This window comes from Hyla sarda, chromosome 8, assembly GCF_029499605.1.
Source record: "Hyla sarda isolate aHylSar1 chromosome 8, aHylSar1.hap1, whole genome shotgun sequence".
In the NCBI taxonomy this organism is placed as follows: domain Eukaryota; kingdom Metazoa; phylum Chordata; class Amphibia; order Anura; family Hylidae; genus Hyla; species Hyla sarda.
This window is the reverse complement of record NC_079196.1, coordinates 51,474,492-51,494,724: the sequence shown is the minus strand read 5'-3', so window position 1 is coordinate 51,494,724 and position 20,233 is coordinate 51,474,492. Positions and strand designations below refer to the sequence as shown.

The 20,233-nt window shown below is 44.5% G+C and overlaps 1 protein-coding gene across 3 annotated transcripts in view; it reads left to right on the top strand.

Moving 5' to 3' along the window:
- METTL5 (methyltransferase 5, N6-adenosine) overlaps positions 1 to 20,233 on the top strand; it is a 33,930-nt gene that overhangs the window by 5,760 nt on the left and 7,937 nt on the right. For all 3 annotated transcript variants that reach the window (XM_056534018.1, XM_056534017.1, XM_056534019.1), the window contains exons 2-4: positions 11,548 to 11,662; positions 18,719 to 18,833; positions 19,389 to 19,573. In XM_056534018.1, the coding sequence (XP_056389993.1) occupies positions 11,563 to 11,662; positions 18,719 to 18,833; positions 19,389 to 19,573 (400 nt within the window). In that variant the 5' untranslated portion in view covers positions 11,548 to 11,562. The remainder of the gene's footprint in view (positions 1 to 11,547; positions 11,663 to 18,718; positions 18,834 to 19,388; positions 19,574 to 20,233) is intronic.

Below are 20,233 nucleotides of genomic sequence, written 5' to 3'. Positions count from 1 at the left end.
GGAGGAAAAAAAGCAAATTGGACATAATGGGGGAGATTTATCAAAACCTGCGTAGAGAAAAAGTTGCCCAGTTACCCATAGCAACCAATCAGCTCGCTCTTTTGTATTTCAGAGGCCCTTTCTAAAATGAAAGCAGTGATCTGATTGGTTGCTATGGGCAACTGGTCAACTTTTCCTTTACACAGGTTTTGATAAATCTCCCCCAATGTCACCAAACTCCAAAAATGGTCTGGACAAAATTATTGGGACCCTTTCAAAATTGTGGATAAATAAGATTGTTTCAAGCATGTGATGTTCCTTTAAACTCACCTGGGGCAAGTAACAGGTGTGGGCAATATAAAAATCGCACCTGAAAGCAAATAAAAAGGAGAGAGGTTCACTTAGTCTTTGTATTGTGTGTCTGTGTGTGCCACACTAAGCATGGAAAACAGAAAGAGGAGAAGAGCACTGTCTGAGAATCAAAATTGTGGAAAAATATCAACAATCTCAAGGTTACAAGTCCATCTCCAGAGATCTAGATTTGCCTTTGTCCACAGTGCACAACATTATCAAGAAGTTTGCAACCCATGGCACTGTAGCTAATCTCCCTGGGCGTGGACGGAAGAGAAAAATTGATGAAAGGTGTCAACTCAGGATAGTCCAGATGGTGGATAAGCAGCCCCAAACAAGTTCCAAAGATATTCAAGCTGTTCTGCAGGTTCAGGGAGCATCTGTGTCAGCGCGAACTATCCATCGACATTTAAATTAAATGAATCGCTATGGCAGGAGACCTAGGAGGACCCTACTGCTGACACAGAGACATAAAAAAGAAAGACTACATTTTGCCAAAATCCTACTGGGAAAACGTCTTGTGGACAGATGACACCAAGATAGAGCTTTTTGGTAAAGCACATCATTCTACTGTTTACCGAAAATGGAATGAGGCCTACAAAGAAAAGAACACAGTATCTACAGTGAAATATGGTGGAGGTTCAATGATGTTTTGGGGTTGTTTTGCTGTCTCTGGCACTGGGTGCCTTGAATGTGTACAAGGCATCATGAAATCTGAGAATTACCAATGGATTTTGGGTCGCACTGTACAGCCCAGTGTCAGAAAGCTGGGTTTGTGTCCGAGATCTTGGGTCTTCCAGCAAGACAATGACCCCAAACATACATAAAAAAAACACCCATAAATGGATGACAACAAAGCGCTGGAGAGTTCTGAAGTGGCAGCAATGAGTCCAGATGTAAATCCCATTGAACACCTGTGAAGAGATCTTAAAATTGCTGTTGGGAAAAGGCGCCCTTCCAATGAGAGAGACCTGGAGCAGTTTGCAAAGGAAGAGTGGTCCAACATTCCGGCTGAGAGGTGTAAGAAGCTTATTGATGGTTATAGGATGGTTATTTGTCCAGCCCATTTTTGGAGTTTGGTGACATTATGTCCAATTTGCTTTTTTCCTCCCTTTTTTTGGTTTAGTTCCAATACACACAAAGGGAATAAACATGTCTATAGCAAAACATGTGTTACTGCAAACCTTTTCTGTGAGAAATACTTCATTTTCTAGAAAAGTTTCAGAGGTGCCAACATTTACGGCCATGACTGTATATAGCTGTATAGTGATGCACCCCCAAGAATGTCCATGATTTTCATTTTTAAATAATTGGGTGTTTGGATCAGCAATTTACATTTACATTTATGCTATCACGTGTCTGAAAGACACCGTATTATTTCAGTAGTGGGATGAGGTTTATTGGATGAACAGAAAATGTGTAATCTGCATCAAAACAAAAGTAGAGAGGTGCATAATTTGGGCCCGTTGTCATTTTGTTGATTTGAATACCTGTACCTACCCAGCACTGTATAATTAGAACACACAGTTGGTTTGGTGGCACATTAAAGGGGTATTCCAGGCAAAAACTTTTTTTATTTATATATATATATATATATATATATATCAACTGGCTCCGGAAAGTTAAACAGATTTGTAAATTATATAGAAGAGTTGGAGAGGCTCTTGTCTGACTACCCACCAAATAAACCCGGGCTGCCTAATTAGACACCTATACCCAAGGTGTCAGATTGTAGTTTGTCTGTAGAAATATATATATTAGGGCTCAGGGTTTGAGACAACTGGACAGGTTGTGTTTAAAGTAATATTTCAATTTATTGATTGTATATAATGTGACAATTGAATATTAGATAAAATGTAAATAGCAGCAACTGCGTCTCACAGGGCCCTTGTGTAGGCGCAGCACCAACTATTAAGAACTATAGCATATGTATAGTACAGTATATAAAATATAAAAATATACTTGTAAAAAATTATAAAAGATATAAAATAAGAATATAGAGACCACCATAAACATATATATAGAGAGGGATCTGGGTGGGAGAGTCTTAGACCATCTTCTATGGTAAATAATCTCCTCTCATAAAAAAGTCCTGCTCATATAGACCGATTCTGGTATTGTGGTAACCAATGGCAACCATAAGGTTAGTAACCCGTAGCAACCGTTCTGATGAGTCCGGCTATTTAAGCACTTCAACGTTTAAGTAGAAGATAAACTTGATATTTGTAGACAATATTCAACATGAACAGCTAGTGTGCAGTCACTGTAAATATGCATATTTGTATGATACTTTGTATCTCACCGCTCCCGGACACTGATGCGCTGGACTTCACGGGGATGCTGCGATCTCCTCCTGATGAGCTGTGTAATCCTACAGTGTATTAGCACTGAGTAGCTCTCTTGGTAAGCGGCAGCATCACCGGAGACTCGGCCGTCTCCCACAGTGGTGATGTTGGTAGATGGTGGGTTGCGGGTGGTGTTGTCGCAGCGGTTCTGCGGATGCGCACGTACATGTGCCGGTGGCGTCCTCGTGGCAGTGAGGTGCGGATGTCTCCTTCACCGGGTGTCGGGTGATTGACAGTTTATTGTCCGGTATCGGACTGCTATTGACTTAAGCAGGGCAAATATACTGGTGGTCTCAATAGGTATTGAGGGGACGCTGGACGCGTTTCAGGACTGTCTCAGTCCTTTCTTCAGCAGCAAAGAATAAGTGTAATGGGGGGTCACTGTGTCGTATTTTATACATTTAACTCCTCTTCTATCAATTAGTGACATCAGATCCAGAGTAAACAAAACAAAATAGTGGTGTTAGATTTATGAATGAAAGTAGTAGAGCTCAGTACTAAATGAATAGGACTGTCTTGAATTACATTTAGTCTGCTGTGTAATGCATTGAAAATAAAATAAAAAGACCTGTATTCAATAATATACGTGAGTGAATTACTAAGTGATGTCTTTTTGTGTGAATGGAATGTTTGAGATATATAAAGTAAATTCATTGTGTGCCAATTGTTGACCATAAATATAAAATCATAGTATCTGTGTACAATTGTATAAAAGTATGAGTACTATGTGAAAGTCTAAATATTGATGATAATGCAAATATTTAAAATATTGGTGTAGTGTGAAATGGGATATATATTTTGCTTGTGAGTATAATTGTGATGGTGAAACCTAATATGCAAATGTGGTGATTGTGGATTACTAGAGACCAGGTGTCTAAAGAAAAGTATCTATACTCTTAGTGTCCTACAGTCAGTATATCTGTTGCAGTATAGAAGAAGGGACTAGATAGTGTACATAAGGCATATGGATATGGTTGAATACAAAAGTTGTAGACAATGGAGATATAAATACCCGAGTTGTGTGGATAAAGGCAAGGGCCCGATAAAGGGTCCGTCAGGCTGCTGATAGTACAGCCAGACCCCGACGGGCCGTCCAAAGGGACCTCACCCATCTTTATTCCAAAAAGCCGAACAGTTCCAGGTCATTATTCAAGCCCTTGGGGGCTAGTGACCCAAATTCGAATATCTTGCGAGATTCTGCCCTAGACATTTTCCCGATAAAATTCCCTCCCCTCCAATCTTTGTGTATCAGTTGTAGTGCCGTATATCTTAAAAGGTTAGGGTTACCTTGGTGGACAGATTTAAAATGTGCCGATAAGGGGTGTTTATCATTTTGTTTTTTGATGTTGTATCGATGCTCCAGAATGCGTGTTTTAAGTGCACGTGACGTGCGTCCTATGTATTGTTTATGACATGGACATTCAATTAGATAAATAACCCCCTTACTGGCACAGTTTAAAAATTCTTTAATAGTAAAGGTGTAATCATTTACTGTAGATTTTACCGTCACGGTTCTCTTGTCGAATCTCGTGGATTTACAATTCGGACATTGTCCACATCTAAAAAAACCTTTTAAGTCAACCAGAGTAGAGTCTGGTTTGGTACGTTTTTGATTGGGACGTATAGTGGGGGCTATCTTGATGCCGAGATTGGGGGCCTTTGTGTATATAATGGGAGGTTTCTCAGGGATGAGGCTCCCAATTGTTTTATCTTGTTGGAGTAAAGGCCAATATTTTTTAATAATGTTTGCTATTTTGCGGTGTTGAGTATTATATGGGATGATTAGTTTGGAGTTGTCTATATTGGTGGTATTTTGAGCTTCTGGGCTTTTTTGGAGAAAGAAGGTTGTTCGGTCTAGGTTTCTAACCTTTTCTAATGATTGTGTCAAATTTTCTGATGGATATAATTTGTCTAGGAATTGTTGTGTGAGAGTTGCGGCTTCCAGTTCGAATTGTTCATTCTGTGTGCAGTTGCGTTTTAGTCTACGGTACTGACTTGTTGGTACATTGGTCAACCACTGTGGTAAGTGGCAACTGGTGTGAAGAATAAATCCGTTTTTGGCTACTGGTTTGTGGAAAGTGCTACAGATGAGTCTGTCAGTGCTAGTGGTGATTAATAGGTCCAAGAATTCTACTGAAACAGAGCTGGTATTGGGGGTGAATTTAAGATTTAAATTATTGTTGTTGAGTGAATTAATAAATAGGTCTAAGTTTGTGGTAGAGCCGTGCCAAATGAAAAAAATGTCGTCTATATAACGGTGCCAGGACACCAGATCCGTCCCCAGCTGTGGATAGATGGTGGTGTCTTCCCAATCTGCCATGAACAGATTGGCATAGCTGGGGGTGAATCTGGTGCCCATGGCCGTACCGTTGATCTGTAAATAATAGTCAGATGCAAATGAGAAATAGTTATGTGATAATATAAAATGAATACCATCAATAATGAACTGTATTTGGTCTGGATGTAAGTCGGATTTCTTTGTGAGGGTGGATTGGATGGCAGCAATTCCTTGTTGGTGATTAATTACTGTGTATAGGGAACTGACGTCTAGTGTCCCCAAGATCCAGGATGGATCCCACCTTATCGCCTCGACTATTTGTACTACTTGTGTGATATCCCGTATATAGGATTTTGTTTCTTTTACATAGGGTTGCAAGAATTGGTCTATGTACTGAGAAAAATTTGCTGTGATAGATCCTATACCCGATACTATCGGGCGGCCCGGGGGCTTGGTGGGATTCTTATGGATCTTGGGGATTGTTTAAAAAACTGGAAGTCTTTTTGGAGTGTTAGTAATAAACTCATATTCCTGTTTGGTGAGGATTCCCTGTTCTTTAGCTGTAGTGCACAAAGTATTCAATTCCTCAAAATATTCTATAGTGGGGTCCCCTTTGAGTTTACTATAGGTGTTTGTGTCATTCAATTGTGATATACATTCAGCCATGTATGTGGGAGTGTCCATCACTACTATACCGCCTCCTTTGTCGGCCGGCCTAACAGTGATGGACAACTCTTCTTGGAATTGTTTATATCTCCATCTCGGGTATTTATATCTCCATTGTCTACAACTTTTGTATTCAACCATATCCATATGCCTTATGTACACTATCTAGTCCCTTCTTCTATACTGCAACAGATATACTGACTGTAGGACACTAAGAGTATAGATACTTTTCTTTAGACACCTGGTCTCTAGTAATCCACAATCACCACATTTGCATATTAGGTTTCACCATCACAATTATACTCACAAGCAAAATATATATCCCATTTCACACTACACCAATATTTTAAATATTTGCATTATCATCAGTATTTAGACTTTCACATAGTACTCATACTTTTATACAATTGTACACAGATACTATGATTTTATATTTATGGTCAACAATTGGCACACAATGAATTTACTTTATATATCTCAAACATTCCATTCACACAAAAAGACATCACTTTGTAATTCACTCACGTATATTATTTAATACAGGTCTTTTTATTTTATTTTCAATGCATTACACAGCAGACTATATGTAATTCAAGACAGTCCTATTCATTTAGTACTGAGCTCTACTACTTTCATTCATAAATCTAACACCACTATTTTGTTTTGTTTACTTTGTTTACTCTGGATCTGATGTCACTAATTGATAGAGGAGGAGTTAAATGTATAAAATACGACACAGTGACCCCCCCATTACACTTATTCTTTGCTGCTGAAGAAAGGACTGAGACAGTCCTGAAACGCGTCCAGGGTCCCCTCAATACCTATTGAGACCACCAGTATATTTGCCCTGCTTAAGTCAATAGCAGTCCGATACCGGACAATAAACTGTCAATCACCCGACACCCGGTGAAGGAGACATCCGCGCCTCGCTGCCACGAGGACGCCACCGGCACATGTACGTGCGCATCCGCAGAACCGCTGCGACAACACCACCCGCAACCCACCATCTACCAACATCACCACTGTGGGAGACGGCCGAGTCTCCGGTGATGCTGCCGCTTACCAAGAGAGCTACTCAGTGCTAATACACTGTAGGATTACACAGCTCATCAGGAGGAGATCGCAGCATCCCCGTGAAGTTCAGCGCATCAGTGTCCGGGAGCGGTGAGATACAAAGTACCATACAAATATGCATATAAACAGTGACTGCACACTAGCTGTTCATGTTGAATATTGTCTACAAATATCAAGTTTATCTTCTACTTAAACGTTGAAGTGCTTAAATAGCCGGACTCATCAGAACGGTTGCTACGGGTTACTAACCTTATGGTTGCCATTGGTTACCACAATACCAGAATCGGTCTATATGAGCAGGACTTTTTTATGAGAGGAGATTATTTACCATAGAAGATGGTCTAAGACTCTCCCATCCAGATCCCTCTCTATATATATGTTTATGGTGGTCTCTATATTCTTATTTTATATCTTTTATAATTTTTTACAAGTATATTTTTATATTTTACATACTGTACTATACATATGCTATAGTTCTTAATAGTTGGTGCTGCGCCTACACAAGGGCCCTGTGAGACGCAGTTGCTGCTATTTACATTTTATCTAATATTCAATTGTCACATTATATACAATCAATAAATTGAAATATTACTTTAAACACAACCTGTCCAGTTGTCTCAAACCCTGAGCCCTAATATATATATTTCTGCAGATTTGTAAATTACTTCTATTAAAAAATCTTAATCCTTACAATAGTTATTAGCTTCTGAAGTTGAGTTGCTGTTTTCTGTCTAACTGCTTTCTGATGACTCACGTCCCGGGAGCTGTCCAGCTCCTATGGGGATATTTTACCATCATGCACAGCTCCCGTGACGTGACATCATCATTGAGCAGTTAGACAGAAAACTTCAGAAGCTAATAACTATTGGAAGGATTAAGATTTTTTAATCAAAGTAATTTACAAATCTGTTTAACTTTCCGGAGCCAGTTGATATATATAAAAAAAAGTTTTTGCCTGGAATACCCCTTTAACCCTTGAACTTCATAGACAGGTCCATCTAATCCTGACAAAAGGGATTTTGGTGGTCATTTGTTAGTTGTTCTCTTTGACTCTCGTCTGTAGAGCGGTACCATGGGGGTCTCAAAACAACTCTCATATGACCTGAAAACAAAGAATGTTCTACATTAGGGTTTAGGGGAAGGCTACAAAAAGCTATCGCAGAGATTTAAGCTGTCATTGTCCACTGTCAGGAACATAGTGAGGAAATGGAAGAACACAGGCACGGTTCTTGTGTTAAAGGGGTACTCCGCTGCTCAGCGTTTGGAACAAACTGTTCCAAACGCTGGAGCTGGCGCTGGGAGCCTGTGACGTTAAAACCCCACCCCCTCAATGCAAGTCTATGGGAGGGGGCGTGACAGACGTCATGCCCCCTCCCATAGACTTGCATTGAGGGGCGGGGCATGACATAATGAGGGGGGGGGGGGTTATGATGTCACAAGCTCCCGGCACCGGCTCCAGCTTTCAGGACAGTTTGTTCCAAATGCTGAGCAGCGGAGTACCCCTTTAAGGCCAGACGTGTCAGGCCAAGTAAAATATCAGAAAGGCGAAGAACGGTCAAGAACAGCCCACAGACCATCTCCACAGACCTACAACAACATCTTGCTGCAGATGGTGTCGCTGTCCACAATTCGGCGCACTTTGCTTAAGGAGAAGCTGTATGGGAGAGTGATGCGGGAGAAGCCATTTCTGCACACACGCCACAAACAGAGCCGCTTGAGGTGGAAACGCACATTTGCACAAGCCAGCTTCTATTAGGAAGAAGGTGCTGTGGCCTGATGAAACAAAGATGGAGTTATTTGGTCATAACAAGGGGCGCTATGCATGGCATCAAAAGAACACAGCTTTCCAAGGCCAACACTTGCTACCCACAGTAAAATTTGGTGGAGATTCCATCATGCTGTGGGGCCAGTACTGGGAGTCTTGTTGAAGGTCACATGGATTCCACTTAAAGGGGGTTGTGCGCTGCCCTGACTTTCGGAGCTCCACTCACAGCGTCCGGAAGTTCATTACTCCGAACACTGTGTGCGGGCTTCTGTGTTCTTGGCCACCGGGCGTGACGTCTCGCCCGCCCCCTCGTGACGTCTCGCCCGCCCCCTCGTGACGTCTCGCCCGCCCCCTCAACAAAAGTCTATGGAAAGGGGGCACGACCGCTGTCACGCCCCCTTCCCATAGACTTTGGTAGAGGGGGCGGGCGTGACGTCACGCCCGGCGCCCGCGACCACGGAAGCCCGCACACAGCGATCAGAGTAATGAATTTCCGGACGCTGTGAGCGGAGCTCCGAAAATTAGGGCAGCGCACAACCCCTTTAATATCAGCAGATACTTGAGTAATGTAGAGGAATCAGTAGCAAAGTTGAAATTACATCGGGGCTGGATATAAGACAACGACCAAAACACCGGGCAAAATCTACGCAGAGGAAGAAGTACAAGTCCACAGACCTGAAGATCAGTGAAAATCTGCGGTGTGATGTAAAGCGGGCTGTCCATGCTCAGCAGCGAGAGAGAGACAGAAAAAGAGAGAGACACAGAGAGAGAGAGAGAGAGACTCGCACATAGAGAGTCTCGCACAGAAAAAGAGAGACTCGCACTGAGACAAAGAAATACAGAGAGACACACACAGAGAGACTTGCACAGAGACAGAAATACAGAGAGCAAGACACATAGAAAGAGAGAGACTCACACAGATGGAGAAATACAGAGAGACACACACAGAAAGAGAGAGACTCACACAGATGGAGAAATACAGAGAGACACACACAGAAAGAGAGAGACTCACACAGAGACAGAGAAATGCAGAGAAACAGAGAAAGAAACACACACACAGAAATACACAGAGAGTGAGAGACACACAGACATACAGCGAGAGACATTCACACACACAGAGAAATACAGAGAGAGACACACACACAGACAGAGAGGCACAGATACAAGAGCTCTATGGTATGTTCTTATTGATATACCTCCATCACCTGTTGAGGGTTAGTTACCCTTATATGAAAGGACTAATAGTTTTCACTCTTGTTTACTGGCTGTTATTGTAGCTTTAACCCCTTAAGGACTGGGGTTTTTTCCGTTTTTGCATTTTCGTTTTTTGCTCCTTGCCATCCATCCATATGATTGCTTATTTTTTGCGCCACCAATTCTACTTTGTAATGACGTCAGCCATTTTGCCCAAAAATCTACGGTGAAAAGGAAAAAAAAATCATTGTGCGACAAAATTGAAAAAAAAAAACGCTGTTTTGTAACTTTTGGGGGCTTCCGTTTCTACGTAGTACATTTTTCGGTAAAAATGACACCTTATCTTTATTCTGTAGGTCCATACGATTAAAATGATACCCTACTTATATAGGTTTGATTTTGTCGGACTTCTGGAAAAAATCATAACTACATGCAGGAAAATGTATACGTTTAAAATTGTCATCTTCTGACCCCTATAACTTTTTTATTTTTCCGTGTATGGGGCGGTATGAGGGCTCATTTTTTGCGCCGTGATCTGAAGTTTTTTGCATTGATAGGACTTATTGATCGCTTTTTATTCATTTTAAAATGATATAAAAAGTGACCAAAAATGCACTATTTTGGACTTCGGAATATTTTTGCGCATACGCCATTGACCGAGCGGTTTAATTAATGATATATTTTTATAATTCTGACATTTCCGCACGCGGTGATACCATATGTTTATTTTTATTTTTATTTACACAGTTTTTTTTTTTTTTTTTATGGGAAAAGGGGGGTGATTCAAACTTTTAATAGGGGAGGAGTTAAATGATATTCATTCACTTTTTTTTTGCAGTGTTATAGCTCCCATAGGGACCTATAACACTGCACACACTGATCTTCATCATTGATCACTGGTTTCTCATAGGAAACCAGTGATCGATGATTCTGCCGCTTGACTGCTCATGCCTGGATCTCAGGCACTGAGCAGTCATTCGGCGATCGGACAGCGAGGAGGCAGGTAGGGACCCTCCTGCTGTCCTGTAAGCTGTTCGGGATGCCGCGATTTCGCCGCGGCTATCCCGAACAGCCCACTGAGTTAACCGGCACTTTTTACTTTCGCTTTTAGCCGCGCGGCTCAGCTCTGAGCGCGCGGCTAAAGGGTTAATAGCGCGCTGCGCGCTATTAGCGGCGGGTCCCGGCTTCACTATGACGCCGGGCCCGCCGTGATATGATGCGGGGTTACTGTGTAACCCCCGCGTTATATCACGCGAGCAGGACCAAGGACGTACCTGTACGTCCTTGGTCCTTAAGGGGTTAAAAAGTACCTACCTGTCGCCAAACAAACTGTTCTCAACTACCTCGGGCTATGTTCTCTAACTACTCCTAACACCCCTCCAGCCCTTAAAGAAAATTTCAGAGCTTTAAAAAGCTGTGTATCATACCTTTTATTCTTTCTTACACAATGCAGTCTCCCAGCAGGAGAAAGTGGGCGTTTCCCAGCAGGCATTACATCACTGAAGCCTGCTGGGAGACCACTTCTGCCCTCACATGGTTGCAGTGCTGACCTCACACTCTGTGCATGTTTCAGTCTGTGCAGTATTCAGTGAGGCTCTCCTGCAGGTTTCAGTCTGTGCAGCTTTCTGTGAGAATCTGTGGAGCTTTCACTTTCTGTGCAGCTGTAAATCAAGCTCAGTGCAGAGAAGCACTTCCTGGGTTTGGACTCCTGCCAGGCCGGGAGGAGACCAAACTCATTGTATTAATTGTGGCAGGGAACAGAACAGAGCCACCTAGTGGCCATTTTTTATATTACATTTTAAACATTTATGTTGATAATTTTAAAAGCAAATGAATGGGAAAGTGTCTGCTAATTACACAAGGAACATTATATTAAATGTTTTATTTGGTGACAGGTAATCTTTAAAGAAATGAAGCTGAAGGAGCTGGAGAGCTGCCTGCAACAGGTGGATGTCTTTGAGAGCCCCAAGCTGCTGCTGGAGCAGTATCCAACACGGCCACATATTGCAGGTGAGCACATTGTTTTTGGTGGATGATTAATTTGTATGATGGAATCTGCGGTGTTATTACCTAGTTACAACCTTAAAGGGGTTCTCCAGCCTCCAGATACCATTACTAGCACCAATGCATGTGCTGCGATGTTGCCTCATTCATCAGTGACCAGGGCAGTGCTGCAGCACCTTGCACCACCATTTACTGACAGTCAGGGCCATAATAGCAGAGCATTGCCTTCCTTCCAAATCAGTGTTTCCCATCATGGTGCCTCCATCTGTTGCAAAACTACAACTCCCAGCATGCCATTGGCTGTCCAGGCATGCTAGGAGTTGTAGTACTGCAGCAGCTGGAGGCACCATGATGGGAAACACTGTTCTAAATACATACTGTGAGGTTTCTAAACCTCCCAGTCTTTTCTATAGAGAGTAGCTGTGTACTATCACTATTGCTCCTTCTAGAACAGAGAAAGAAACTTTGTCAGGATTAGAGTTCCCAGCAGGTGATCCCCACACCCTGTTACTTACATATGTAAAGCATTAAAGGGTACCTCTCATCAAAAAACCTTTTGATATATTATAGATTAATGTATGCAGAATAACTTTACAATTGCATGTTATTAAAAAATGTGCTTCTTTCTATTTAATTTTCCACTTTGAAGAAATGACCACTAGGGGTCTCCCTACCAGTCCTGGCAGCAAGCATTTCAGACTCATGCTGGAGTCCTAAACACTACGAGCTGCCAGTCTGCTTTGTTCACAAAGGAGAACACTCAGAGCTGCCAGCCTGCTTTGTTCACAGCCTGTTTGGCTGTGAACAAAGCAGGCTGGCAGCTCTGAGTGTTTAGGACTCCAGCATGAGTCAGAAATGCTTGCTGACAGGACTGATCGGGAAAAATACAATAGAAAGAAGCATATTTTTCATTAACATGCTATTGGAAAGTTATTCAACATTCATTAATCTAAAATATATCAAAAGTTTACTTGATGAGAGGTACCCTTTAAAGGGGTTATCCAACAAACTGAATAAAAAAAAAAAAACCTATGACCTTTATATCTCCTGTACATTGCTCGCTGTCTATAAACTACAGGTCCCAGCATTCTTTGCTGCCGCTCTGTGCTCACTTCCTCATAACGGACGTTTTCTGCCCCAGTCACCTGACCAGCCCCAACGCTCAGAATGTTACTAAGCAACCATTCCCATCCTGCTTTCATCTGCTGTACTATATAGCAATGATTCCCAAAATGGGGGTCTCCATCTGTTGCAAAACTACAACTCCCAGCATGCCCAAAAAGTCAAAGTCCATCTGAGCACGCGTGGAGTTGACGTTTTAAAGTTTTTAAACAGCTGAAGGCACCATTTTTGGGAAACACTGCTACATAGTTTAAATAGATAGATAGAGATATATCTCCCCAAAAAAGCTCTACTAAAACATAATGTATATAGGTTGTATATATACATAATCGTGCATATTACATATATTTTATTTATATATATATATATATATATATATATATATATATATATGTATATGTTTGTTTTATATGTAATCAGTGTTTCCCAACCAGGGTGCCTCTAGCTGTTGCATAACTAAAACTCCCAGCATGCCTAGGCAACCAGAGGTTGTCCGGGCATTCTGGGATTTATAGTTTTGCAACATCTGGAGGGCCACAGTTTGGAAACCACTGTGCAATGGTCTATAAACTATGCCCCTGCAGATGTTGCACAACTGCAACTCCCAGCATGCCAAGACAGTCCATGCATGTTTGGAGTTGTAGTTCTGCAACATTTGGCCCTTCACATGTTGCCGAACTACTACTACAAAAAAAAACATTAGGTAGGCAGCAGTTCCCCCACATTAGGTAGGCAGCAGTTCCCCCACATTAGGTAGGCAGCAGTCCCCCCCCCAAATTAGGTAGGCAGCAGTTCCCCCCCCCCCACATTAGGTAGGCAGCAGTTTCCCCCCCCCCCACATTAGGTAGGCAGCAGTCCCCCCCCCACATTAGGTAGGCAGCAGTTCCCCCCCCACATTAGGTAGGCAGCAGTTCCCCCCCCCCACATTAGGTAGGCAGCAGTTTCCCCCCCCCCACATTAGGTAGGCAGCAGTTTCCCCCCCCCCCCCACATTAGGTAGGCAGCAGTCCCCCCCCCCCCCACATTAGGTAGGCAGCAGTTCCCCCCCCCCACATTAGGTAGGCAGCAGTCCCCCCCCCATATTAGGTAGGCAGCAGTCCCCCCCCCACATTAGGTAGGCAGCAGTCCGTCCCCCCACATTAGGTAGGCATCAGTCGTCCCCCCACATTAGGTAGGCAGCAGTCCCCCCCCACATTAGGTAGGCAGCAGTTCCCCCCCCCCCACATTAGGTAGGCAGCAGTCCCCCCCCCCCCACATTAGGTAGGCAGCAGTTCCCCCCCCCCCACATTAGGTAGGCAGCAGTCCCCCCCCCACATTAGGTAGGCAGCAGTTCCCCCCCCCACATTAGGTAGGCAGCAGTTCCCCCCCCCCACATTAGGTAGGCAGCAGTTCCCCCCCCCCCCACATTAGGTAGGCAGCAGTCCCCCCCCCCCACATTAGGTAGGCAGCAGTCCCCCCCCCCCACATTAGTAGGCAGCAGTTCCCCCCCCCCCCCACATTAGGTAGGCAGCAGTTCCCCCCCCCCCCACATTAGGTAGGCAGCAGTTCCCCCCCCCCCACATTAGGTAGGCAGCAGTCCCCCCCCCCCACATTAGGTAGGCAGCAGTTCCCCCCCCCCCCCACATTAGGTAGGCAGCAGTTCCCCCCCCCCACATTAGGTAGGCAGCAGTCCCCCCCCCACATTAGGTAGGCAGCAGTCCCCCCCCCCACATTAGGTAGGCAGCAGTTCTCCCCCCCCCACACACATTAGGTAGGCAGCAGTTCCCCCTCCCCCCCACACACATTAGGTAGGCAGCAGTTCCCCCTCCCCCCACACACATTAGGTAGGCAGCAGTTCCCCCTCCCCCCCACACACATTAGGTAGGCAGCAGTTCCCCCTCCCCCCCACACACATTAGGTAGGCAGCAGTGGGGGGGGACGGGACTGTCTGTGTGTCATGTTGAGTTTTTAAAAAGACACTAACGCTTTAACATACTGTAAAAGTGTTTCAGTAGTGAAGCCCCTTTTAAAAAGGATATCCAGTGACAGAAAACGTATGTCTTTTCCTCGCTCCACTTGCACCCTACTGTCATCTCAGAAGTATACCTTTATATACTCAAGTATAAGCTGTCCCGAATATAAGCCGAGGCCCCTAATTTCACCCCAAAAAAACAGGAAAAGTTATTGACTCGACTATAAGCCTAGGGGGGGAAATACATCATCCCCCCCTGTCATTATCCAGACCCCCGTCATCATTACCCCGTCATCATCACCGCCTGTCAATCCCTTCTCAGTGGTCTTCAACCTGCAGACCTCCAGATGTTGCAAAACTACAGCTCCCAGCATGCCCGGACAGCCATCGGCTGTCCGGGCATGCTGGGAGTTGTAGTTCTGAAACATCTGGAGGTCCGCAGATTGAAGACCACTGCGGCCTTCGTCATCATCCTGACCCCCTTTTGTTTTCTACTCACCTCCCCTCGGTAGGAAGGAAGGGTGAGTTGATCCAAGCCTTCTATGCTGCAGGGACTGTCCGGTGGGGAGGGTTAGTCGTTCCGGGCTGTCCATCTTCTCTGCTCCGGGCCGGCCCCGGACTAGTCCCTGCGCGTCGTCGTCAAGGCAACGTCACTAGTCTGGGTCCGGCCCAGAGCGGAGAAGAGGGCCTCCCGGTGAAGATGGACAGCCCAGAACGACTAACCCTCCCCACCGGACGGTCCCTGCAGCATAGATGGCCCGGACCAGCTCACCCTTCCTTCCTTCCCACTGATGGGAGGTGAATGGAAAACAAAAGGGGGGTCTGGATGATGACGAAGGCCCGGAGATGGACGGCCGAGACTATCCCCTCACAGCTAAAGCCAGAAACGTTTTTTGTTCACTCGAGCATAAGCCGAGGGGGGCATTTTCAGCACGAAAAATCGTGCTGAAAAACTCGGCTTATACTCGAGTATATACGGTAACGTTCATGATGGTCAGCCATGTATTGTTTTGTGATCTTCACATGAAGGACAAAACCATGCCCGCATTCAGTGGCCAATGGCTTCACATCGTTGCAGCCATTGGTCACCACATGCAGCTGTAGTTTTGCCTGTATGGGATGATCATAATACACCCCCCCCTCCCCCCCCCCCCCAATCTTTGAAATTATATTTCCGAGATAACAATGGGGCGCAAGAGATGCGAGGCAAAGTAATACCTTTCCTGCTGCTGGACAACTCTTTTTAAAACACACACCTGCAAAGCTAGAGGTATTAATTTTTTATTTTTCAGATTTTTTTCCCCCCCACAAAAGACTTCTATGATATATTGATTATATCCGAATCCAACCTACCATATCTGAGAACAGAAAGGCTTAGAACTAGAGATGAGCGAAGTTACAGGACTTCGATTCTGCACGAACCTCGCGGCTCGGCGGTTGCTGACTTTAGCCTGCATAAATGAGTTCAGCTTTCAGGTGCTGAGAGTCTCCTAGGACTGTTTCCAGCCCACCGGAACACCTGAAAGATGAACTCATTTATGCATGATAAAGTCATCAACTGCCGAGCCGAGAAGTTCGTGCAGAATTGAATCGCTGTAACTTCGCTCATCTCTACTTAGAACCTTCTGCACAGCAGAACAGTGGTTATACAGTTATTACCACTGTATCTAGTATGAAATACAACCCTTGTTTTAAATAGTCACTCCAAGAATTACTAGATTGTGAGTAAGGTTCCGTGACCCTCAGTGATCAGGTATTATTTTTAGTGAAGTCTGCTGCTTGCCTTATACGCTGCTCCAAAAAATAAAGGGAACACTTAAACAAGACAATGTAACCCCAAGTCAATGACACTTCTGTGAAATCACACTGTCCACTCAGGAAGCATCACTGATTGACAATCAATTTCACATGCTGTTGTGCAAATGGAACAGACAACAGGTGGAAATTATAGGCAGTTAGCAAGACACCCCCAATAAAGGAGTGGTTCTGCAGGTGCTGACCACAGACCACTTCTCAGTTCCTCTGCTTCCTCGCTGATGTTTTGGTCACTTTTTTGAATGCTGGCGGTGCTTTCACTCTAGTGGTAACATGAGACTGAGTCTACAACCCACACAAGTGGCTCAGGTAGTGCAGGTCATCCAGGATGGAACACCAAAGCGAGCTGTGGAAAGAAGGTTTGCGGTGTCTGTAAGCGTAGTGTCCAGAGCATGGAGGCGCTACCAGGAGCATCAGGAGACATGGAGGAGGCCTTAGGAGGGCAACAACCCAGCAGCAGGAGCGCTACCTCCGGCTTTGTGCAAGGAGGAGCAGGATGAGCACTGCCAGAGCCCTGCAAAATGACCTCCAGCAGGCCACAAATGTGCATGTGTCCACTCAAACGGTTAGAAACAGAAGCCATGAGGGTGGTATGAGGGCCTGACATCCACAGGTGGGGGTTGTGCTTACAGCCCAACACTGTGCAGGGCGTTTGGCATTTTCCAGAGAACACCAAGATTGGCAAAATCGCCACTGGTACCCTGTGCTCTTCACAGATGAAAGTAGGTTCACACTGAGCACATGTGACAGACGTGACAGAGTCTGGAGATGCCGTGAAGAATGTTCTTCTGCCTGCAACATCCCCCAGCATGACCGGTTTGGCGGTGGGTCAATAATGATGTGGGGTGGCATTTCTTTGGGGGGGCAGCACAGCACAGCCCTCCATGTGCTTGCCAGAGGTAGCCTGACTGTCATTAGGTACCAAGATGAGATCCTCAGTCCCCTTGTGAGACCATATGCTGGTGCGGTTGGCCCTGGGTTCCTCCTAATACAAGACAATGCTAGACCACATGTGGCTGGAGTGTGTCAGCAGTTCCTGTAAGATGAAGACATTGATGTTATGGACTGGCCCGCCCGTTCCCCAGACCTGAATCCGATTGAGCACATCTGGGACATCATGTCTCGCTCCATCCACAAACGCCGCGTTACACCACAGACTGTCCAGGAGTTGGCGGATGCTTTAGTCCAGATCTGGGAGGACATCCCTCAGGAGACCATCCATCACCTCATCAGGAGCATGCCCAGGCATTGTAGGGAGGTCATACGGGCACGTGGAGGCCACACACACTACTGAGCCTCATTGTGACTTGTTTTAAGGACATTACATAAAGTTGGATCATCCAGTAGTGTGGTTTTCCACTTTGATTATGAGTGTGACTCCATATCCAGACCTCCATGGGTTGATAAATTTGATTTCCATTAATAATTTTTGTGGGATTTTGTTGTCAGCGCATTCAACTATGTAAAGACGAAAGTATTTCATACGATTAGTTCATTCATTCAGATCTAGGATGTGTTATCTTAGTGTTCCCTTTTATCTTTTTGAGCAGTGTATTTCAGGTGGAGTGACTCCTATAATTGTATGTTATAAAATCCTCATACAGTGATCCCTCAACTTACAATAGCCTTAGGTTACAATATTTTCAACAAACAATGGTCTTTTCTGGACCATTGTAACTTGAAACCAGACTCACCATACAATGCTACAGACAGTCCAGATCTTTGAAATGTCAATGGATGGAAGAACTGACCAATCAGAATGGGCATTCACTGGTAAAACTCCTGTATTACTGAAGTCCATGCACTCTCTGACTGGTGTCTGGTAGCGCCCCCTACAGTACAGGGAGGTATTACATGTTCTGTACACTTTACCTGCACCAGGGTTAGCTGCTCCTTTGGACACCAGGTGAGGGCGGCTCCAATACATTTTTAGGACACTGTGTACTGTACAGGACCCTGAAGAAGCTCTTGTCCTCTACATAGACAGTGATTTACAGCTCCCAGCAGATCTTTCTTCCTTTTATATGTAAGGACTTGCTTTATCTGCATTAGTTATCTACTTATTTTTCTCTTATATAAATTTTTTTAAATATTAATGCTTACTTCTTATCCTTATTTTTTGAGTTTGCAAATCAGTATTTCACTAATGCAGCTGTTTTTATTTTGTCTTTTTAGCATGTATGCTGTATACCATCCACAACACGTTTGGCGATATTGAAGATAAAGTTGTTGCAGATCTCGGGTGCGGGTGTGGCGTACTCAACATTGGGGCAGCGATGTTGGGTGCTGGGTAAGGACAAGTTTATGAGACTGAATACCAGTTATTGTGTTCTATCAATTGAAATGCTTTGCTATCCTCTGCCATTGGGTCAGAGAGTATGGAGTGGGCTGCCGAATGTAGCCTACAGGTGGCATTTTCTGTCAGAATTATCTCCACCCCTATCTGTTTAACCCTCTAGATTAGTGTTTATCAATTGGTGGGACTCCAGCTGTTGCAAAACTACAACTCCCAGCATGCCCGGACAGCCAAAGGCTGTCCGGGCATGCTGGGAGTTGTAGTTTTGCAACAGCTGGAGTCCCACCAATTGGGAAACACTAATCTAGGGGCTTAAACAGACAAGTGATATCTAGCTGATTGGTGGGGCAAACTGCTGGGACCCCTACTGATCATGAGAATAGATGTCAAGTTATCCTCCAGCTTAGTGTACCCCAACCAGGGTGTCTCCAGCTGTTGCAAAACTACAACTCCCAGCATTGCCAGGAAACGAAGGAAATTTGACACTGGAATTCTTATAGGGGAGAGATTTTGTATGTTTTAGCATTTGTGCTCCCTTTTGCTCTGCAGGTTGTGCATAGGATTTGATATAGATGAAGATGCACTGGAAATATTTAGGACAAATGCTGAAGAATTTGAACTTCCAAATGTTGATTTGGTTCAGTGTGACGTCTGCTCCCTGCAGGGTACCAGCCTGGAGAAGTCTGTGGACACCGTCATCATGAATCCTCCATTTGGTACTAAACATAATAAAGGTAAGAATCCTTGTATGGAAGTGATGCTTCTAAGGGGTACTCTGTGGAAAACAATTTTTTTTCAAATCAACTGGTGCCAGAAAGTAAAACAGATTTAGTAAACTACTTCTATAAAAAAAAAAATCTTAATCCTTCCAGTACTTATGAGCTGATGTTATACTACAGAGGAAGCTGAGTTGTTCTTTTCTAAATTCCCATAGCAAACTTCTCCTGCTCTGGACAGTTCCTGGCACTGACAGAGGTGTCAGCAGAGAGCACTGTGGTCAGACTGGAAAGAACTACCGTATTTTTCGTCGTATAAGACGCACTTTTTCTTCCCCAAAACTTGGTGCGTCTTATACGATGAATACCTGCGGCCATCAACGGCCGGGACCCCCAGCTAATACAGGACATCACCAATCGCTGTGATGCCTTGTATTAACCCTTCAAAGCTGACTGCTGCGTCTGAAGCGAAAGTAACACTAACCCGGCTGTTCGGGACCGCTGCGGTGAAATTGCGGCATCCTGAACAGCTTACAGGACACCGGGAGGGACCTTACCTGCCTCCTCGATGTCTGCTCCGTGCCAGGATCCCCTGCATGGCCGGCGCTCTCCTTCGACATCATCACATCATTGCACACGCTGTCCCGTCATCCAATAGGAGCGGCGTGCGTAGTGACG